General features: G+C 36.8%; 1 protein-coding gene across 7 annotated transcripts in view; it reads right to left on the minus strand.

Moving 5' to 3' along the window:
- clcn3 (chloride channel 3) overlaps nucleotides 1-23,816 on the minus strand; it is a 51,983-nt gene extending 28,167 nt beyond the window's left edge. For 2 of the 7 annotated variants that reach the window (XM_056751514.1, XM_056751478.1), the window contains exons 1-2: nucleotides 11,619-11,775; nucleotides 1,183-1,349 (exon numbers count right to left, since the gene is read on the minus strand). In XM_056751514.1, coding sequence (XP_056607492.1) covers nucleotides 1,183-1,349; nucleotides 11,619-11,700 — 249 coding nt within the window. In that variant the 5' untranslated portion in view covers nucleotides 11,701-11,775. Of the gene's footprint in view, nucleotides 1-1,182; nucleotides 1,350-11,618; nucleotides 11,776-17,489; nucleotides 18,048-18,981; nucleotides 19,158-23,129; nucleotides 23,464-23,558 lie in introns of those variants that run through there. The other 5 variants (XM_056751467.1, XM_056751459.1, XM_056751505.1 and 2 more) reach the window with 5 other exon arrangements.
- Between the last annotated feature and the right edge of the window lie 671 nt (nucleotides 23,817-24,487).

Below are 24,487 nucleotides of genomic sequence, written 5' to 3' on the forward strand. Positions count from 1 at the left end.
AACTTCAACTGTTGATTTGTTAGACCACATTATAATACCAAGTGAAGGTGGAAGGTAATTTGCCAAAAAATATTAAACCAACCAAGTCTTCTACTGTGTGTGCATTCTAGCAAATGAATGAAAGCCTGCAAGTTGCATGTATGAGCAAGCCAAATTTTTTATTACTGCATGTTTTGCTAGGCACTTAAACATGCATTCAAATGTAATGCAATTATATTTAATCAAATTATTTATTAACTAATAGTAATTTAAATCAATGTAGTAAAAACCTTACCTAACATGTCAATTTGATGACTTATTTTTAATTTTGATAATCCACTGTGGTGCAACACGCTCCCTCTACTTTGTATATCAAATAAATTGATATTGAATCAAACTGAATTTTGGAAAACAATTGCAAGCTTAGAAATCAAACTGTGAAATGTGTCAATGCCCTGCCTTAAAACACAGAAGCAGCAGTTTGACTAATGATGACAATTGATGGAAGACAGAAACCTGAAGGAAATTCCTCCATTCAGCTGGCTCGAAGTTCACTCAGCTATTTTCAAAAGCTGAAATAATGTACTTGTTTTATATATTAGTTAAAATAGGTAAAACTCAATATTTTAATGAATTGCAAAAACTGAATAATCGATCAAAACGAATTTATTAATCTGCTTCAATAAATAGTTTGTTTATCACTCCCAGTACTATTGACATATTAAAAAAGTTAACCACATGACCACATTACAGATGTAATGATGTCTTGCATCAATTCATAAACAATTAATTTACACACATAAACAAACACTGTGTCTACACTGGATGCGGCATGTCATGTTTCTACTAGAGACAATACACTCATTAGAAACCATTATAATTTAAAATTTTGTCCACACCTGACGTGTCGCGATGCAGCGCAACAATCCCTTTAGAACAAGCCATGTGTCCGGTGTAGACACGGTGTTAGGCTGTGTCCTACCCAGAAAGAAATAGCCTGAAGTGTTTGTGCAATGGACAATGATGTCAGCACCACACTGACCAATGAGAATTTCAGTAAGACTGAGGTTAAAATTGTGCTTTAGGAAATCCAATTTACTATATTCCCTCTGGATTTTAAACTGACCCAGCTCTTCCCAAAGCCAAAATGGATGTTGTCTGTTTTCTATAATGTGGTAAGTGGAGTAAAAGTTGATGCTTTACCTTTCGATGGCGCTCTCGGTCTTTGCACTTTTCTCTGACCCAGTCAATAGTGTGGAAGTCATCATAGGTGCCCACCCCTGGAATAGGCTCATCCAGCAGATCCAGCAAGTGGGTGGAACTGCTGGCTCCTCCTCCACCACCACCATTAGACATGGTGTAGTTTGACCCTAACGAAACAGAGACGGAAAAAGTCACTTCAAGGCATGCTAAAGGAGAGAAACAAGGGGACCAATTGACCAAGGTAGAGTTTGAAGTTGTAATGTGATACAATAAAGATTTTATTAATTGAAAAATTACAATGTACTAATCCCAAGAGACAAGTGCAAAGAAATGTATGCATAGCAGCATCATCCATCCAGTCAAACGATTTGACTGGACAAAGATAACAGAGCCTAGAAGACAGTTAAATTTAGTGGTCCTATAGAGCCCCATGTAGCTTTAGTGCGCATAATACATAATAATAATACATTTTAAACAATCTCTGCAACGTGACTAGGATTGAGGCGTTATAACGTGAGGCGCGTTTTTATACAACCCGGGCTGCACTATTGAGAGGGAGTCGACTCCAAAAAATTAGATTCCTTGACGCTTTATGTCACTAAAGTTGGATTCATCTCAAAGACAGGAATTGACTCTCGTCGACTCCTTTTCGACTCCGTAATCGTTCATATTGTTATTGACCGATACAGTTAAATTGCCTTTATGATTGGCGAACAGCAACGGATAACATTTAAAAACCAATCATGTTTAACGTAAAAGTCATAACTCTCTGCCTACACGTTATGAATGCGTCCAATGGTCACACTATGCTTAAATGCGAGTCTGTGCACATAACTGGACACAAATCAAAATCAAGTTTGTGGAAACAATTCATTAAGCATTTCATCCATCTTAAAAACATAAAAAAATCAGCAATAGCCAGGAAGTAACAAATTGTGGAGTACAATAAATGAGGAGACAAGAGACGAAGATGCGTCGAGTTCGCTTAGTATCCACTTTAAAATCTCTCACTCCGAACAGCGAGTGAGGTCCAAAACAACAGCACACATCTACAACCGGAACACAACAACAACTAACTCCACCCTCCCTTTAAGGTACAGTACCCTGGTGAATGTCTCTTAATAAGTATAATACTAGTGGTTCGCCACAAAATCATATAAAGTTCTTGTTGCTGGGTTATTATTAGGGCTGAAACGATTCCTCGAGTAACTCGAATACAAGAAAATCATCGAGGCAATTTTTGATGCCTCGATGATTTGTTTAATCCATATAACAACAGTACACATGGAGCACTGCATTTCCCCACGGACTGTTATTACTAACGCACAGCCCGCTAAACTCTATACATGTTACAGAAACTCAAGGAGATGCATTTTAGTCTATTCACACGCTCACACATATTTCTCATGCTGATAAATAACTTAAAATAAGTGGTAGCTTATTGAAATGGTGAACTGGTATTTAACTTAGTTTTAGTCTATTTTGCGAGTGAAACTTGATTTCTGGCAGCATTGAGTCCATAAAACTAGATGCGGAGTAGTGGATGACGAATCCTGTTATTTACACATGCCATCTGGCTGTTCTGCATGTATTATTGAATGAACTGCACAGTTTAAGTGCTACACGCGTGATGCACATGAATTTGTCTGCGTCTGCGCTTTATGAGGACATGAACACATGAACTTCATCTCCAGAGTTGCTCTGAGAGTTTATTTCACGGACATTTTATTGTTTCAGTGAAGAAACAGAGATACAAAAAATCTTTCAACAAACTGCCAAAATAAAAGTCTGCTTAACTCTGTATTTTGTGTGGACTAATATATTACTATTTAATAGTAAAAAAAAGAAACTTAAACAAATTTAGATAAACTAAACGCATCATGCATAAGCTGAAGTAAGTTGTTTATCTTTGAAATTATTCTTTCTAGTATTATTGGGTAAATGGTCATTGGGTAAATGCTCTGACAGCACAAAAAAACTATGATGGTGTGCTCGTTGCGCAAATGCATGTATGTTTGCTAGTAACTTTGGAGATTTGTGCCAGCCAAAAGTAGGGCTGGGCGATATTCCCAAAAAAGAATATCACGATCTTCATAACAAAGAATCTTGATCAACGATCTGAATTGAAATAAGGGGATGTATATTAACTTTTTTGCACATAGCGCTGGTGCTACAGAGGTTTCAAGTTTTGTAGCACAGGCAAAACAGTTGTACAGGTAGCAACAGTATAAAACATCTGTTGTCACCTTTAAAAAACACAAATGCTATATGTTTTATATCAATGGATAAATTAGGGCCATATCAATTTTAGTTTACCCATTTTTTTATTCTGTGTTGTCCAGTTTTTACTATACAATAGTAATATATTTAACCACATAAAAATAGTGTAGTAGCCTATACTATAGTCAGTGTCTCCATTCATTGACGAGACTATGGCAGCCCAGAAATGATTGGAGTATTTTTTTGTATGTGGCTCATGTGCAGAACATCACTGTGTCCCAAACTTGTCAATATATTTGGTTTGTCGGACATAAAGTAGCGCTGCTAAGACTGATCGGTATGTACCGCAGGAGAAATGGTCTTGTCAATAATTGCTCTCATGTTACTTTGATATAAACTTATAGGTCTAAGCAACTTGCGCATAAAGTTGACAACATAATAAATCACAAACTCAACATTACTCTGTTGTGGTGAGAGAGTGTATGCTTTTCTTGCGGGTTAACTCTAAACAGTCGCCGCAAATAATGTATACATGCTATAGTCCTGGATAGTAAAGTGTACTGGCATGCAGGGAGTGGGACAATGGCACTGTGAAAAAGGCCCGATCTGAGCCCGCATTTTAATATATGGTTATGAAATTAGTTCAACTGTTAAAAACTTTTTTTCCTTTATTTTTTGATGGCTCATGCTCTACATGTTTGTGAACTCTCATCTTACCACGTGTTCTTCCCTATTATCCCCATTTATATATGGAGCCAATGATTACATTTTTAAATTACTACTATAGCTATTGTATTCTTATAGATTAAGTCACTTAATTTTGCTCTTAATTCACCAGATTGCAGCATTTACATTTAAAATATGCAAAATTTTCTTCCAGGGAGCGTGAACCCTGCATTCCTTTAGCTCAGTGGTTAGAGCAAGGCGTTAACAATCCCAATGTCATGGGTTCAATACCAGGGGGATTGCACATACTTCGAAACAAAAATGTATAGGATAATGCAGTGCAAGTTGCTTTGGATAAAAGCGTCTGCCAAATGCATAAATGCATGTAGCACGGACCGCCCTAGAGGAAAATACGTTTAGCTCCCATGGTCTCACTTAATTATGTGTGAAGCCCTGCTATAGTATTTACTAGGCCTATAGTAAACTGCAGTAAAATTCCTATTTAACATTGTTTTAACCTTATTATAGTAAATATTAAAGGATCCTACAGATGATCAATTTACAACAAGAATACCACAATTTGCTATATCAAATACTATAGAACACTACATAATTTTTCATTAGAGCGTTTATGTTAACCTCTGTTCGATTTTGACGGGTCGTCGTGAATCGCTCCAGTGTTTCCCATAGGATTTTGACAGACTTGTCGCGCTGGTGACGTCACACACTAATTAGCATATTTGTGATGCCATCACTTCGTATTAGTGTTAGCACATTTTTGACAAGAAAAGCGTCTTTTTAGTAAAAGAAACACTTGCAGTGTTTGGTTACAAATAGCAGCCGGACGCCATGACTTGGCACACGAAGGCAGCCCAGAGAAAAATAGGCTGGGTAACTGAAGTCTATTTGAATAATAAACAGAGAGCATATTTGCAATAACTAATAAAATATTTAGATACTACAATATGTTTTTTCAACCTCAAAAGACGCTCTGAGTTACAGTAAAAGTCGCCAGCCCTGGCGTTTAAAAAAGCGCTCAGGATGTCTTTTGTAAACACGGTTTACTCCATAGGATAATAATGTAAAACAGACGATAGCAGCTGAAAAAAAGAAGTCAAGTCTGAACATGGCTGTATTGTATATTTCATTGATTAAAATTGATGCTATTTGAGAATGCAAGTAACTTTTCAGAACTCTAGCGAACCTTCAACCACATAGTTTAGGCTACATATATTAGGGCTGCACGATTTGAAGAAAAAATCTAATTGTGTTTTTTCTGACCAAAATTGCGATTTGCGATTTAAAATGCAATTTGACTACAATTTTTTTTAAAAAGTGCTAGGTTTGTTGTGTTTGTTTTAACAGCATGCATCAAAGAAAGACATGCAAACATGTCATGACAAATTAAGAGAATAACAAAAGTATTTTAAATAGTTAAATTAACAAGTATAAACTAGGGATGGGCATTTAAGGCAAAAATAATATTCGAAGATCGATGAGAACTATTCGAAGATTATTCAAAATTCGCACCCCTCCCCAATATGGACGCATTTACAGAATTACACACACGTAAACGGAGAGAGAGAGACCACTTTAAATCTGTGACGACACACTGCTTTTTTATTATGGAATAGGCAATCTTACATCAAGCTAAACATTAAGATAACGCATTTAAACATTAATATATTAACAACCGAATGACAGCACTTATTAACAGTACGTCGATCAGCATCAACCGCTCATAATGCTAGGACATTTCCTTGTAAAATATGAGCATGCACATTTATACCAACTAACAAACAGCAGGGTGATTGATCAAGGAAAATATAATAAAGGCATAAATATTTTAGACCAGCCTTAAAACGTGTTAAAACATATAAGCCAAATGAAGGCATTTATTAAAAGTCCGGAACGATTTCATGAATTAATAGCTCAAAAGGCTTCCATTTCTATTGTCATGAAAAAGTTTCTCCAGTCTGGCAGTGATCGTTTTTCTAGACTAAAAGGAAACTCGGGCTGTACAAATTTTTAAAGCCTTCTCCTTCGACAAAGCTGATCGGAAGTGAATCCTTAGCGGTCATTTTAGTAATTAAAGCCGTTATTTGCTCCGCCCGTCTGGCATCCAAATTGGTTGGCCTTGCATTCATCATAGAATAGTCTGTGATACCTTTGCAGGTGTTGATAGAGATTGGTTGTGTTGCCTCGCGAGGTCGACACAGACTTTCGGCATGTTTTACAAAGCACTTGCTTTGGAAGAACATCAGAAGGTCGAAATCCAAAATAGTTCCAAAAATAAGCGTTGCTTGTTCTTTTAGGTACCAAGTAGTTTGCTGCTGCAGGACTTTGCGCTTCAGCAGACATAATATTACTTTGTTGCGTATTTTTAACTGCTGCTCCCTTTCGTGCTCATCTTTTCAAATGACGTTCTTTGCTTATTCAAAAGCATGTACAGTGTTAAAATGTCCCCTTTTGGTTAAATGTCAAATTGCAGAAGCAAACTGTGAAATACTACGTAGGTGTATTTTATCATTTTAAAGCCCTTAATGGAAATAATCGTAGCTCTTGCGATTTGAACATCGCATCCCTTCAAATTGCGATATCGGTTTAAAAACGATTAATCGTGCAGGCCTAACATATATGCATGGGTACCAAGACCTGGTGATGAGCCCGGCGGCTAAATTATTACAGTTGTCCGCATTGTATAGCTAGATAAACTCCAAAGTTATCAAAACGGTTTCTGTTCCGGAGAATTCCTCTCCCTCGGATGCTGCGTCTGAGACGTAGCAACTCAAGACTCTCCAGCCATGCCTTGATAAAAGACGAAACTTCTTGCTAAAATGTGCAATTAAACTTTCCTGCTTAAATGTGTCTGTGGGTCTGACTCGGTTTATATATTGGTATTAAGATGTATTTTGGTCGATCTTTCTATCAAATGGAAATAAGTGCACACAAATTACAACTGAACGCGTCCGGGGCAGAATAACATACAGAGAGAAGCAGGGTTTTTTCTGCTTTGTTGTTAGAAATCTGAAATGGAGAGAAAACATTCTGGTTGCTTGGTACGTTTTTCATCATTAAACCAAAATCATCGTCTTCAGCCAAAGTTGAAATCTTGACTTGTTGTTTCCCCTCGTTTATGCATTGTGTCCGTATGCGGTCTTTTGTGGCCGTTTAAACTAGTAGTCGACCAATTATCGAACTGGCCGATTATCGGCGTTGATATTAAGGATTTAGCCGATAATCGATATCGGTCATTTTCAAAGCCCATTTGCCTTTAAAGTCATTTAATTTTGAAATGCGAAATTTGGCTCTGAAGCAGCCTGTTATTGATCGAGCTGTCGTTTTGCACGTCATTTTAAGTCACGCCATTTCAAAAATACAAGCCATTTTAAAGCACAATGAACTTGAATCGTCGGTCTTCAGTCAGAGCGCTCTCATGCACGTGCGCACACACACACAGACTCCGCATCTAACAAATGTTAGCTTGAGTTATTTTTCGCAATTTATTTATACACATAAATGTTCAAAGACACACATGGGTGTGATAAAATCCCCGTCTAGCCGACAATACACTCAAGGAATAGGCTAATAATGTACTAACTAAGTGTGCCTAAAATATGCTTTTAATGTTATAGCTTAATGAAAACATTTGCGGTCTTTTCAACAACATACAAAATAAAGCTATGAAGGCAATTCAATTATTTACACTTATTATACAAATTCAAATTGTGCTAGTTAATCCAATGATGATCAAAATTATTAATTGAATAGTTCTAGTATTGTATGCAATGTTTAAGTCATCAGAAGATATTTTTCTTTTGTTATTATTCATATTAATTAATAATTATATTAAGTGTTATGATTAAGATTTTTCAGTCAGAATTAAAAATGTTTCAAATGTTTCAGAGCCCGTGTTCTTAATTTTTATACAAATTTCCGTTTTTACACCATACATATATATCGGTTCAAAATATCGGTTATCGGTCTAATTCACATGGAAATAATCGGTATATGCCCTAAAAAGCATATCGGTATAAACACATTCGATCACAAGAGCGTCTAGTTTCCTGCCAGGCTAGAAAAAGGCTTAAAGCTAAATATAACTAAAAACGCAGTTATGAGCAGCAGGCTGTGTAATACAAGAGATTTTTTTATTTTTGTTTTAAATTACATTGTGACCATTTGACTAATAGCAATGTCTGCCAACAAACATAAACAATTTTTTTATTTATGCAATATTCTGTATTACTTATTATTACTTAATTAGATTTTATCAGATGAAGGTGGAATATCATGTACCTCATATAATGGCCATCGGCTGGCCTGATTTCGGCCGGAGTAAACCCATATTGGTCGACGGTAATGTTTCTCAAACAGTGAAAACAGTTAAACCGCTCAGTGACCGCTGCTTCTCCCGCCAAAGAGTAATTGGAATAATTCATGACAGAATTTTCAGTTTTGGGTGGAGTATCCCATTAAAGCCCAAAATGCCTACACTGAACATTCAACAATCACCACGAGTGTGAATGATAAAAATGTGTCTATAATGAAAGCAGAGAACTAGGTCATCAGGATATCACAACAGCTCATAATCAGCTAATCAGCTTTCCAAATAGATCGGTCAGGCTCTGGATATTATGGCAGGGCATTTTTCCATACTATATTATTCTGTAATTATTCAAGTGCCACAAATTCAAAACAAGTTTATAATTAGGATAAATCCAAAAACAAGCCTACACTATCCTGTGTTTTAGTCAAAGTCATGCAACCCGAGTTTGTAATAAGTACAGAAAAACAAATTAAGCTCAGGCGGAGTGCAATAAGGCTGGGCAATGTGTGTAATTTTTTTATAGATAACCGACTTTAAAATCATTGCGATGTCCGATTATATCGGATGTGTTTGACTTCATGCAACGTTGTGCAGACAATTGATCTGCGTATACGGAGCGGGAGGGAATTCGTCCCAAGACCTGCCAAACAAACACCCACGCTTGCACACACAAACACACACACACACAAAGGCGTGCCACCTGCACAAACTAGTGTTGCAGTGACTTCTTTCATCCGGTAAAGCAAGCAGATAAACCATATCTTTTATGCTGTAGTAAAATATTGCATGTGAAATCATCCTAACGTTACCTGTTTATATTGTCGATCTGGTTTAGATTAAATTAAATTTTTGCCCTGCGGTAGGATATATCTGACAGGGTAGGACAATTCGAACACTGGCACAGCCTCGCGAGTGTGAGGTTTTGCTTTGCCGACGCAGCTTGTCTTTCTCTTGTTCTGTATCTGTGCAGTGACCTGCAGAAAACAGCAAAACATTCAACTGACCCAACAAAATAGCGTTTCCAAACTTCTGTCACTGTTACTGACTGGCTGGGCATATGAACATTTATGTTCACCCTAAATCGTTATCAATTATCATCTGGAATCTGTCTGTAGTAATCAACATCAGGAGATTTGCGAGACATCGGCGATATACGATAAAAACGTCACATCGCCCAGCACTAGAGTGCAAAAATATGAAGAAAAATAGCTACATAATCATTTGAGTGAGTATATGATCATTATATTTATACTTAGCATGTTTTTGAGGAAAAGCAAGCCTGTCTAAAAAAGCCGCATCTGATAGCAGTATGCTGGTGGCTGCAGCCGGCTCACTCTCTTATTGCGCAGGTGCTGCGGATACAAACAGATGCGTTTCTAAAGTTGCTAAGTGATCAAGATTATCAAAGCGCTTTGTATTTCTGCGTTGATCTTTTTAATTCAAATTTAGAAGCTTTTAATCCAAAGCGATTTACAGATGGGGTAAACAATGGAAGTTTGTGATTAAATATTACGAGTGCAAATGTTATGTTGGTTGTATTTTGTATAAACGTTACTGTGCGTGAATGTGAACTTTTTAAAAACATATTTTGGATCATCATGCATACACATTCATTTATGAATTTTTAATCAAGTTTTTTAATAAAGTGTGAAGATTTTACTTGTCCAATGTTGGACAGCACTTTTGGCCATAAAGCCCATTGCACACGGAGTCTTCTTGCATCCGAATTTTAAAGTAAATACGACCTCACGTTATGTCATTAACATTTACATACTGCCTCCAATATTTTCGTCAGTCATAAAAAAATTCGGACTGGGTTAGATTTTCTGCGTTTTTCGCATCCGTAGCAAGCATTCTGAGAGGTCTTTTTTTTTTACAATTCAGAGACACCGAACAAAGAGCGCCAAAAACGTATACGAAAATGTTGGACTGTATGTGCAAAGATACAAAGTGATAATAGCTCTGCATATTGAGATTAGGCAAAAATTAAGTACCAGAAAAAGATAGATACACTTCACCTTTCATTTATTAAAAGAGCAACTACTCCACTAAGTCTTCAGAGCAAGAAGATTGTTGATTTCAAATAAAGGGCAGCAATGGCATTTCAGCTGAAGCAACAGCCTTATCGGATAATTTTATTAACCAGCTGTTTTCCAGCAAACCTAAATTTAAATTATGACGGTTGGTCCATACAAACATGTGATAGTTCATAACTTACTGTAGACCTCCTTCACAACAAATCGCCAACTAACATCTCTAATCAGCACATCTTTATGGGCAAAGGCAAAATATTTGAAGAATGTTTCTTTCCTGCATTTCTGCATTATGCAGCGTTAAAAAACTAACTGTCTCTTGAGCTATAATTACACAAAAAAGGGCCTGGCAGACAAATTACTTTTACTACGGATGATTTGCATTAACCTGACCGTTAAACAAACATGTTGTCATTTTAAAAAAAGTGAGAACATAAAGACTAGCTATCTAAATGCCAGTCTATTGCACCAATAATTCTATGTCTTAAGAAGACTTATGTATGGAATAACAAATGTTTTGGTGTTTTTATAGTATTTAAGATCTTCACCGCCCCCGATCCCCAATTTTATTTTGTCTAAAACAGTGACCGAGACTAAATTTACAATAGTCTATAATGACATAAGGGTAAGTAAATAATCTGTCATGTTTGGATGAGCTAACATAAATTGGGTTAAATTATCTGGGTGTCATTACCACATTCTTGAATAATACATTCCACTTGATTAGACTTTGCACGCACACATGCAAAAACATAACGATATTCCTAATGCTACTGTAGACATGCTGTAGCAGATTTTGAGAAAAACATCTCTACCAGCATTCATACTTAATACATGCACACTCTCTGGCAAAATGCAACACACAGGGATACAAAACACAACATAGAAACACAAGACCATACACGTCATTACTGTTTTATTATGAATACCCACGGGAGCTTACACAACCATTGTATCTTCATAGACACAAACACTTACACACAAAAACACACACACGCAACACGTCTTTGACAATAACACCACATATAACGTTACGCAAAAAAAAGAGAAAACATTCCTTCGCGCCGTCGAGCACAAATCTAATAAACGTCTCAGATTATTAATAAACGATTTCGGTCTCGATTAATCGGCCTGCGATATATAAGGTGGGGTGGGGGTAAATAACCCTATCACAAATTGACCCATACCTTTCTTGCTCAGTTCGTGCAGGGGGATCGTATCCCCTCCGCCGTCGTACGGTAAATAGGGGTCGGCGGAGTCCTCCTCCATACCGATGAACGGTTCACAGATGAACAGCAACGTCGGCCATGATCTGCACAGTGCGGTGCTTGTGAATATATGAGTGCGTACGTCCCTTCAACGCATCAATGCGGCATCCCGTGACGTCATCGCGTACCAGAGAACGTAGAGCCGCTGAAAAACATTTGCTGCGTCCCAATTCGTCTACTTAAAGTATGTACTGTTTTTGTCAAGTTAAAGTATATACATCTTAGTGTGTAGCAACATGTATGATTGTACTGAGACGTACTAACGCGAAACGGAAGTTGCCGTTGTTGCCTAGACTATAGACATAATAAATACCTAACCTGTGTCTGAATTCGCCCCCTTTCTCCTATTTAATGCACTGTATCGGGTGTCCACCATTTTGTAGTGTTGTCCAAATTCGGCGCATCTTCCAAACGGAAGTGAGTAATCCTATGCCCTACTCCCTTAGAAGGTCTGAGCCTTAGAAGTCAACTCTTTCAAGGGTGCAGGGCTGTACTGTCTCTCGTGTATGCGTTTCGAACTCTCTTCAGAAAGGGAATGACTGGCCAAAAGTTATCTTGACAATGCCACACATGCACTCCGGATCCAGCACTCATTTGTTGAAAATAAACAACACCTTTAATACTTCTTGTTAAATATTGTGTAATTATGTCTCATTTCACCTTGTATTTTATTATTATTAAAGGGAATATGTAATAAAGGAAACCTATAAACAAGTAGCTATTTTTAAACGTATTATACTTTCCTATAAACCAAATTATCTTTATACCATATTTTAACAATCTCAAAATCAAATTTATTACTGACAAAAATAGTGTAAAACAAACACAAACTAAATGATTTTACTTAAATTTGTAGGTAACAAAACAAACTTAATCCCACTTAATAAAAAATGTGTCGCGAGAACCTGTAATCCAACATCACGTGATCACAAACAAACCTCATTTCCTTAAAGTGACCATGGCATGTACCCTTCGCTAACGGACTTCTGAAAGGGCCCTTTGTGAAGGGATTCAGGTGTTCACTTTTGTTTGGAACGCCCCTACAAATGGCGTCCCCTTCGCGAAGCGCCCTTCAAGAGCGCATAAATGCCATTTGGAAAATGCCTTCTGAGTGAACAACTCATTCCCTACACTCGTTCACTCAATATTTCCCATAATACAACGGGAATGGGGGAAGAGTGACCAAACTCCCAGTGAAATAAAAAATGACATGCCTATTTTTTCATGAAATATTGCAGCATTTAATATAAAAAGTTTGTCAATGCGTGCCATTTTCTTTTTAAAATTTGTGTGCCCTCATAATCTTTAGTTAAAATCTGAAAATGCGCTTCCTTCCTGTAATGACTATCCATCTTAATGCTGCCTTCACGTGCTCTCCGAAATTCAATTCCCACTTCAACCCAGAAGTAACGTCTGGATTTAGAAACATTAAAAGCATTAAATAATTTTAAAACTTTAATGTTACTAATGATTTAGTAGCATTAAAATATGACAAGTATTTGGTAACATTAAAATAATTAACTGTTCCATAGATTACTTAGGGGTTGTAAGAATTTCGAATTATCCAATTTCTGAGAGCATGTGAAGACAGTATTAATGACGTATGTCAGACGGCTTGGGCGGAGCATCCGTGAACTCCCCCTTCCACTGTTAAGGCCGTGGCATGCTTGATTTTCCGCATCTGTGTCTGTCTCGCGAGTTCAACACATACACAAAACAAATGAGTATGTGTGCTCTACCAGACCGTTAGAGGGCAGCGCTGAGTCGCATCATTTACAGACATCCTGAAAATTAATGAATGAGGAAGGGTTTTCGCCATTGCAAACAACAAAAACAACAACCAAACAGTTTGGAGAAGGATATGCTTCTAAGCTTACTGTTCTTGCTTTCAGCGTGTTGGTTTTGTGTCATTCTTCTTAGACAACGGCACACTGCACACTTTCTGTGTGTGTATTTACCCCTAGTGGACTAGTGCAGTCTTTTTGCGCATGCGCTGTTGTACGCGGCACATCCACGTAGACTCAGAAAATGGGCGGCACACGGACCGGGTGTGCGAAAATTCCGTCATACGCACACGGGTGGACAGACCATACTTCCAGCTTTAGTCTGCTGCCAGTTCCATTTAAAAATGCAACGGCTGTTTTTATACATCCAGTCAAATCGCAGAGAAAGACGAAGCCACGCCCACTATTTTTCTCATTAGAAATTCCATTTCACACGGAATACGAATGTTATAGACAGTAGTGTTTTATTTTAATTATATTAAATAATTTCATTAAAAGTAATAGTAAATAGATGTAGCAAACTTATATAAACGTGACAAAAAAGTGCAAATTAACTTTACAATTTTACAAGAAATTGAAAGAGTCCATAAAGCCACAGGTGCGATGTAAACGCTTATGACAAATGACCACGACAGAACTGTGATTTTACATCCGTTTCTTGTTTTCATTCACTTCTTCCCCATATAGTGGACTATTTAGCATTCACTATATAGGGAAAAGTGAATGAGTGAAAGAGTGTTTGAAATCCAGATGCAGCTCTAGATGCTGCATTGGCCGTTTTGCTCCGCTGCTGCGATACGTCAACAGCCCGCCATATGGGTGAGGGCAGCAGTGCACTAAAAGACCACTGAAATCAATGGGAGAGCTGTGCTTTTTCAGCATTAAAAGCACAATCATGTTAATGGTGTCATGAACTGGCCTATTTTATTGTTTTATACTGTTGTATGATGTCTACTTATGACGTTTGCGTGGTATTAAAATGAAAAAACATCAAAATCAATAAGTAATAGGGTATTTTCTACCCGGGTTTGGACGCCGGCTCGACAAACGCTCAGTTTTAATGGGTGTGCCGCATTGAACACTTAGAATTAAACGCCCACTCTTACTATTGGATTGCAGTTTGCTTAGTAAACTAAGTTGGAGCCTTCTGTGAATTTGGTTAGACACATAACGTTAGGTTACACATTTTCAGCACATATCAAGCGATCCCTAACAATGCAATAGTGAAGCATAGTACAAATATGTTTTACTCACATAAGATTGCTGCGCCATCCCTGTTGGATCCAATATTGATGTTTTTTATTTTAGTCTCTCCGCAAATCCCGTGTCGACCTGGGCCTTGTACACAAAGGAATGTTCGCTTGGCTACGATTACCTCTTATATAACAAAAACTTGGGTTCAATTTTATGTCTTAATTCATGATACCTTTAACATTTCTTAAGTACAGCTTTATCATGTCTCTTGTTGCTTCGTATATCGACAGTTATAGACTACTTTAAAATTAATGGTGGTCATAAGGAAAGGTGAAATCAATTATTTTTGCCTGTTATTCGTGAGAATCCACTAGATCGTACCATGTTCAGAGATATATTATAGACAAGCAACAGAATAAATAACCACGTTGCAGTAGTCGAAAATAGAACACAGACATGAAGAGATTGATTCTGTTTTACTTGAATCATTGAACAAAACACACAAGGTAATATAGTTTAATTTACGTATTATATCAAATGTAATGTTTTTCACTTTGAAAATTGTTTTTTTTCTGTAGTCATTTTTAGGGTTGGGTACCGACATTCGGTCCCGATACGGCACCGGTACCTATATGACCGGTACTGAACCGAATCAGAACTCAAATTTCCATGCCTCACTTCGGTGCCACTTAAATGCCTGAACCGTTAAATATTGGCCCTCTGGTGCTATTAGTCATGACACGGACGTAAAGAAGCATTAGATTCATCAACACTTAGGATGGGGTGTCCGAATGATCGGGAAAAAATCCTCAATGAGAAAACTCACGTGAGCTTTGATGATACAAATCCAATACATCTTTGTAGCAGCGTAACTGTCCAATTTTCACATTTTATATTAAAAACACAAATCACGAGAAGCATGTGAATGCAGCAACTACACTTGCTCTGACTGCAGTGCAGCAGGTGGTCTAACGCTTAGCTAAAGTTAAACGCGCTAAAGTTAAAATGTCAAAACTAAAGGCTCTAAAATGTGGCTATATTTCACACGAAATGATTTAAAAACCGCAACGTACAGCAAATGTTTTGCAACAGTTGCGTGTAAAGGGGGAAACTTGCAAACCCAATGAAACATTTGTGGGCACGTGGAATAAACTTAAAAGCAGAGGGATGCACCGTGTTTGACACCTTTCGAACATCTGCTGGCACTCTCAATTATGATGACGACAGCAGCCTTTCCGCAGGTTAGTAGTAGGCTAATGTAATGCTAATTGCAAAATGTAGATCTTGCATTCATGCTAACAAATGATCAAACTATTTGTAAAATATTTATGTAACATGGATTTATGTTTATAATTTTGCCTCTCCAGCTAGTAGTACTACAGCCGGGACCAGTGGTTACCAGTTTTCCCAGTGACTGAAGAGTCTTCAGAACTTTTTTTCTAGTAAAAAGGTATTCTTGAGTCATCCACCATCATTGGCACCCGTACCATTTTACTGGTATCGATTTGGCACCGGTATCGAAAAAAACCCAAACGATACCCAACCCTAGTAATTTTAGACATTTTTAAAGACAATAGATGTTCCTATATTAATACAGTAAAACCGTTACTGCAGTAAAACTTGATGTATGTGACATACTAAAACTAATAACACTGCCATGCATTATAAGTATGAAATACCAGTATATAGGCATTTAGTAAAGATGCATAGTTTTGATTTTTCCCAGGATTTTAAGCTGAACGAGCTGTGTTCTGATCATCTGCATTTAATCTACATTAAATTAAATCACATTAGCGATGTGTACACAATTATTAAGCCTGAATGATTGCTTGACAAGCCTGAGTTTTCCCAGTTCCGTATGACAATAAATACATCCATTTAATTCAATTCAAGTTTATTTATATAGCGCTTTTCACAATGTGTATTGTTTCAAAGCAGCTTTACAGGGGCAAACTGGAAAAACAGATAAGTTAGAACACAGCACAGTGCATGGTGTTTATACAACGAGTAAGATCATTCTAATAAATAATATCTAATTTCTAAATAAATAAATAAATGAATGAATGCAGTCTCCCTTAAATTTAAAAGCAGAGACCTCTAAAAGCATGTCTAAAAGCATTTATTCTATAATCATCTTTAACTGGAGCCAAAAAATTTCTGTACTCCACTCTATGTTGATGTACGATCCAGCAGAGGCGTCAAGGTAATATATATAGTATATGTATGTCTATGGCCTAGACGACACTGTAATCCTTAAATGCGTGGCTTTGGATGGCGAATCACATAGAGGTTGGGATTATAATTTCTGTGCTAGCAGGCTAAAGTTAGCGCCTCTGAAATCAACCACCCCAACTTTAAGTGTCCATGGATCTTATTTCTTGGAAGTTATTTGTTTCTTTAAAACACAAAAAATGGCAAACACAACAATCAGTCTTTTTTTTATGGCAGCCTTTACACTAGTTATTTTAGTAAATGTTAATAGTAACTGTAAATAGTTTTGTAAAAGTTACTTCTGATAAAAGCTTTTGTCTGTGAATGGTAACCAACAGGTCAATTCAGGAGCATTAACCATGCTAACCGGGTGATAAAAGTAAATTGCTAAACAAATTCAACAACTTGTACATCTGTTCACTGCAAAATGTTATTGTCTACACACACAAACACCTGCCACAATTTGAATCACCATTTTGCCACCATTAATCTCTCCAGAATCTAGGACAGAATAAGTCATGTACACACAACCATGACCACAGCACTTGCACACACACTTTTACAGTACACACACTTCAACCCATAATTCCCTACCATTTACCTTCAACGCTTGTCAATAATCCTTCAGTTGCCAGGTAACTGCCATGGAGCATACAGTTAGGTCTCCCATTCTCTCTGTTGCGTTCTAATAATGCTTTTGTTGAATATCAAAAAAGCTTTTGTAGCTGGTTAAGGGACATCACTGACCCCATATATCTCACTGGAAACAGTACAACTGCAAGAAGGCAGTGCCAGGGACGCCAATAACAACGAGGTTTGAAGACAGCAACAAGAAGTCCGACACGAAGTGAAGCACTGGAATAAGTAAAACTCAATACACATTTAAACTTCCTGAAACGTTTTGTTCAAAGTGATAGGTCTGTCAAACTGGTTCCCAGATGTTGCCTGTTTTAAGGCATGTCAAACCTACTGGTTTGACTAGCAAGATATGTCAGCATGAACTTTCACTCAGTTACTCATCCTTCTAGTATAGTCAGCAACAGTTGGAGTTTTTGACCTTCTGATTGTTCCTGTATCAACCTCTCATTGTGATGTTACTGCAGTCTCACTTAGGACAGGAAACTTTCCAGGTGCTGGGCAGCCGAAGGGAGTCAAGAATCTGATAGGGCAGAGATTGTTGAATGACATTGAAAGGTGACACCTCCCATTACACAGCCACAGAAACTCCTGTTGTGTGTGTTTCAGGAAACAAAGGTTTGTGGGTCCGTCCGCTACGCTTGTACGGAGATGCTAATAAATAATGAACTTTCTAATGTTGGACAAGACAAAACAGAACTGTCATGCATCAAATCAATTCGCATGTCCTCCATATACAGTAGTCAGTGAAGTCAAAGAAAATCCATTATTTGTTGTTGGAAATGAAATTTTTGTATAACATTTTAGCATCCCCCACACTGATAAAGACACAAACAAGGAACTTTGTGTTCTACAGTTAGAAACCCGGTAGCAAATGTAGCATGTGTGTAGAAGTACATAAAACATCAGGCTGTTGCTGCTTCACACAACTCAAATTGTGAAAACTTGAAAGAATTTGTTTCACTGAGATATTCAAACATCAACATACAAGTACAAACATCAAACCAAAGCAACCACAGCAAAAAAATAATTAAATAATGGATTTACCAAAAAATGAACATTATTCACTGATGTTTTAAACACATAATGCTCTTATTTTTTTTACTTTTTCTCGCATGAAGCTATCATAAAGCTAACTTTTATGGTTTTTTGGAGCTAAACATAATTGATTATTATTAACTGTACAGAGCTCCGTAAAGATATTTTTAACCAAAAGTTTTTTTGGGGGGTAAATCCATGAGGCCTTAAACAACATGACGGGAAAAAAGCATTCAAAAAGATTAAACGCCATAACCAAGAAAATACAGATTGAAAGATGCAAAACTGGTATTCAACCTGTCATTAAAAAATTAACTTTCACTGAAGTTTCTAATCTTAAACATAAGTTTAAAGTTTGATGATCATGGCAAGAAGAGCTTTGGATGAATAAAGAGTGGTTCAGCTCAAGTGTGGCCTACCTGGGGATGCGTCACCGTCGAGCAGATTGTCATCTTCTGTGGTGTGGAAGTCCATGATGACTCCAGCACCATCAAGAAGCTCTTCGTCACTGCTGGCACTGGTAATGCTGTTGTAGCTGTTTCTGCCGTAGCCTCTGTTGAACAACTGCTCAGACTCCATTTAGCAACACAACCCCCTAAGAAAACACCAACACAAACAGAGAGAGTCAAGTCATGTGATTCAACAAACTGCCAGAGATTAGCCATCACCGGAATATTCTCTCATTATATAATCACTCTCATGTCATCTGAAATGTCTATGACTCTATTTCTTCAGTTGAATACTTTGAATATTTTGTATTAAAATGCTATCAGGTCATCTTATATGGGAGCCAACATGATGAAGCTCCAAAATGACCATACACCCATTATGATCAAAGTAATCCAAATGACTTCAGTGGCTAAATAAATTCTAAAGCAAAATTTAATAAAATTTAATTTGGATTAATTTCATGATGGGTGTATGCGTTTTTGGGGCTTCCAGGAGAAAATACATGACATAAACAAGCATTTAAGTATTTTAATAAAATCATTACAATATAACAGAATTTATTTGTTTAGTTGAAAAAAATTAAATCAGATTTGACCTTTTTTATTGTCCACACATGTGGAAATTAATATTCAGACCCAAAATAACATACAGCACAAATAAACTTAACTACACAGTGCAGTACAGTAAACACACAAGACATCGTAAAGCTTCTTGCCCCATACAGACCTACAACATAATAAGTGTGTAGATTTAAGGCTAAGACTGAAAACTTAGACCTGATTTATACCTCATCATTAGGAGTAATTTATTTAATAAAACAATAGTAGATGCTATAAACAATTTCTAGGTGCTTTGGGTACCCAACACTGTCTACCTGAAGTCAATTTAAAATTTCTGAGCACTATTCCTTAAGAATGCATTGTTACCTTTCATAAACATTACCTTTCTAAACCCACATGTTTATAGAGATAATGTTCTGACTGGGTCAGATGATTATTGATTTTCATAGTACTGGTATTCCAGATCATTACTGCCCCCTGCTGGAGAGAGCTATAAAACAGCATTTAATAGAGAAAGCCTGAGGCGCAACCCTCAAGTTAAAAAATAAACATGGTAAATGACAACAGCCAGTGCTCTTCGTACTGTATAACCTGGAGCAGTTAAACAAAACATATAATATTACATTCAAACATTTCTAAGTATAGATCAAGGGGATAACAAACTTTTATTAATTTACTTTTCATGAATTGACAGGATCAATACAATACCATAAGTCATGGCCTCATGACTTACAGCTGAATGTTTGAACATTCCAGAGAAATAAGCCATAAAGTTTCCCTGCTGCTCGAATCGTCTCACAAAATGACAATTCATTTCCAGGGACAAAGTTTCCTTATACCTTCTATTTTTATACTTTCTATTTTTTACCTCTCTATATTGTAGTCCACTTCTGCTATCTCATATCTTTTATCTCTATGTAAGCTGAATCATGAGTCACTATCAAACCACCGTCACAGGTTAACAATAGACTGAGGGCAGTTCTAAAGCAAATAACTAACTTTATAAAGACAGCATCCATCTCCATCTCAACACTTGAAAGTGTGTCATTTCAAAAACATTGGCTGAATAATAATAAATGAATGATCCAAACAGCCTTAGCCCCCCATATTTCATTGGTCAAATAAACAGATCCCCATTGTCCAAGCCTCTTGCTGTGCTGGGCAGCATGCTCAAACAAGCTAAAAAAAATAGCGTTACTGAGACATGTTTAGATTTGGGGAACTAAACTACAAATATTAAAGTTGTCACTCCATAAACACACATTTGCACACACTTACAGTTTAAAGTTTGAGATTTTAAGATGTTTTTCCTCTTTTTCACACTGTAAAAGCCATTAATGCTTTATATTGCTGCTTTACAAAAAGTGTATGTTTTAGGTAATGATTTAACAAACAAATCATGAAACTCAAATATGTACTTCTTCTTTGCCCGCAGGGCACTAGCACAAGAGACTCTCTGTCAATGATCAACTGTCTGGGGAACTGCTGAAGTTACATCAAATTAAAGAAAGAAATTCAATTTCAGTGTTTTTTAAAGAAGAGGTGTGTTGACCAGCCCACTGGGCGCTAGAGTAGATCTTGCCACATTGGTGACTGACGACAGGCTATGCAGGTGACATCAGCAAAATCGATCAAGCGTGTTGATTAGGTCACAATAGCTACCAAGCCAGAAGTAATCTCAGAAAGAAGAAAGGTTTGTAAACAGATTGTACATATAGTGCCGTGTCAGATGAATTTGCAAAAAAAGAGGAGATATGTTGAAAAAACAGATCACATTCATGTTTCACTAGTAATCCATCACCTATCATCTCAAAATGGCTAAATATTATCCAATTAAACTCCCTGGTGAATATTTCGGTTTATCACAAACATCTCAACACATTTGCAATGAACAGGGAAACCATTATCTATGACCTTAAATCTTTGTTGTTTAAATAAAACATGCCTGTTGTCAGAAATGATATCCAACTACTGCATTTTAAGACACAAAGCCTCAAACACTACACAATTTTCACCATCTCTGTCCTTCCCTGTTGTCATGGAACTATCACCTAGGTAATAGTTGCTTAGAGATGAATCAGCATTTTCAGATTCGTATGAAATGACGGGTTCTCACTAACACTTGTTTTCTCAACTGCTAAAGACAACATGGATACATAAAGACTACAATAAACATGACAACATTTCAACCTTGTCATGTGCCTGTGAAGTTATTATAAAAACCACATTGTGATCATTAAACATTCTGTATCCCACAATGAATACAGTGTAATCTGTACTTCAATCATGAAAATAAGCAGTCTGATGCAAACATGTAGTGATTTATATTCATTTCGTAGTTCTTTTTTAGAAAACCCTTAGTGAAGCTTACAAGTCAATGCTCACCATGTCTGTATTAAGTATGGACAGTTGTGAAAATGCACCAAAAATATCAACAGATTACGTTCTGATAGAGGGAACCTTAATATAGTAATTAAGTAATCCATTCATTTGTAAAGGGACAATTTTCACCTGAAATTTGGAGACGTATTAGAGGGGCTAAAAAATGAAATGAGTAATATAGCAACATCATAATTTTATTTTTACACAGAGATCGGTATATCTGTTCATTTTAGCAATCCTTGATGCATTTTATACCAACGGAAACGACTCAAAAATAAAGAAAGAGCATTTTTCATGCCACCGGTCAAGCGTGTTACAATATCACAAAAATGCTGCTGGAAAAACCATAGAATGTGAATTAAACTCATAAAATCATTTTACAGGTAATGTGCCTTTCTTTAAAATAACAAATTAACAATTTTGGTTGATTTCCAAATAGGATACATTTTAAATGTGAATATAAAAATGCTGTCACCTTGAGTACAATCAGATATTGATCGAGGGTCTTAAACCATGCACCTGGAGGATGCAAAGTTGAACATAAAACTCCAATTCTGATCTCATGGAGAAATGTATTTCATGGACATCAATTGTTCATAGTATTAATCACAAAGAAACTACATCTTATTTAACATTAATAGGCATATTTGTGATGGTTATCACTTCATATCAATGTAAATATGACCATGTTTACAAGTTCACGTCCACGTGTACAGTTTTGAAATAAACAAATACAGCCAGACCTGCCAGTAGTAACAACTTGACATGCATATAAATAAAAAAAACACGTAATATGCCACTGGCAGAGAATCTGTAAACACAAGCTCTATCTTATAGGCACATACATGTAAACATGTTTGCGTTGGCATCTTGTGAAAAAGGGAAAGTGATCTCTTGCTTTGTGTTAAAATGCAAGAGTCCATCAAGCAAAACGCTCAGATAACCTGTAACGTCACAGCATTAACTATTGTCCGTGTATCTGAATGGCGACCGTTGAAACATGTACACACACAATGGCAATACACAATTAATGTATTTTCACAGCAAAAAAATATTGCATTTGCAGGACGTATCGCTAAAAAATAACTGACCGTGTTTTTTAAATGAAGCATTTAAGAAGTGATCATGTGAACCTGCGCTAGAACTGTGTAGAGCACGAGCTATATCAGTCTTACCTCAGCGATGCCTTAATAAGACCTCTGAAGAAACAAATCATCCCTTCAATAAAGGTACAGCACAAAAAGATATTTTCGAAAGAATTGTTTATCATGCTGCACTGGTGCAGATTATTTTGGCCCATTCCTGTGTAAATGACGTTCACTTCCGGTGTCTCCCCCTCCGGCTTCACAGAAGAGAAGCCTTAAAATTCAGCTCTTCATCTCAGCCGAACAAATGCAAATTTTCGTGTAACCCACCAGATTATACGGAATGATTTTGCGGCCTTAATTAAAAGGGAATTGCAAACTGCATTTGCAAATGCGGTTTCTATTTGTTTGTGTCAAACTTGTGACATAATTCAAATGCAAACCATTTGCATTTGCGCGAACGTACAATGTCTGTTAAATTTCAAAAGGAAAAGCAAAGTTTATTTGCGAATGAATTACCTCAGTTTTACGAGTTACGACCCTGCCATATTTAAATCGCAATGGCAATTCCCCATATGCTATTTCACTTCCTCTGGCGCGAGTATAAAGCCTGCCAAAACTCTAATGAAATCCTAAATGCTGACTTGTACAGAAACCTGTCAATCAATGGCGGGGGTGACGTCATTCACCGTCGACTGGAATTTATGTAGATACAGTAGGAAAGCAATACAGTTAATCCGTTATTGTTCCTATTTTACAGTAATAATTTGGTGTAAAGTTCATGCTTGCAAATTATATTACAGGAATAAATAATTAAATATATTTATTTGGTTTGAATTATGCCCTGTGTTTTAACATCTACAGGATTAATTAGCCTATAGGCACATTAAGAGCACAAATCACAAAATATTTAAGTGGTCATGAAAATGTATTCAGATTTAGCAAATTAATGATGCATTCATTTAAAAAAATAAATGGCATTTCATACACAGGAATGTAAATGTAAATTCAAGTGAATGCTTCTAAAAGTATTGATATCGATATCGGCAATACTGGCCCTGCATTTACTTGGTATCGGATCGATACACACGCCCACTCCCGCTATTGATTGACAGGTTTCTGTACAAGTCAGAGGAATCGCAAATGCAAAGATGCGATTTCAATTGGGTTACGACAGGCTTACTACGCGACGCAAGAGGAAGTGAAAAGCATATGGGGAATTGCTATTTCGATTTAAATATCGCAGGGACGTTCCTAGTAAAACAGAGGTAATTCAATTGCAAATAGACTTTTCCTTTTGAAATCTGGCGGACATTGTACGTTCGCGCAAATGCAAATAGTTTGCGTTTGAATTGTTTCACAATTTTTACACGAACAATTAGAAACGCATTTGCAAATGCAGTTTGCAATTCCTTTTCAACTAAGTCCGCAAAATCACTCCATGAGAT

The sequence above is a fragment of the Triplophysa dalaica genome, chromosome 1 (genome assembly GCF_015846415.1).
Source record: "Triplophysa dalaica isolate WHDGS20190420 chromosome 1, ASM1584641v1, whole genome shotgun sequence".
Classification (NCBI taxonomy): domain Eukaryota; kingdom Metazoa; phylum Chordata; class Actinopteri; order Cypriniformes; family Nemacheilidae; genus Triplophysa; species Triplophysa dalaica.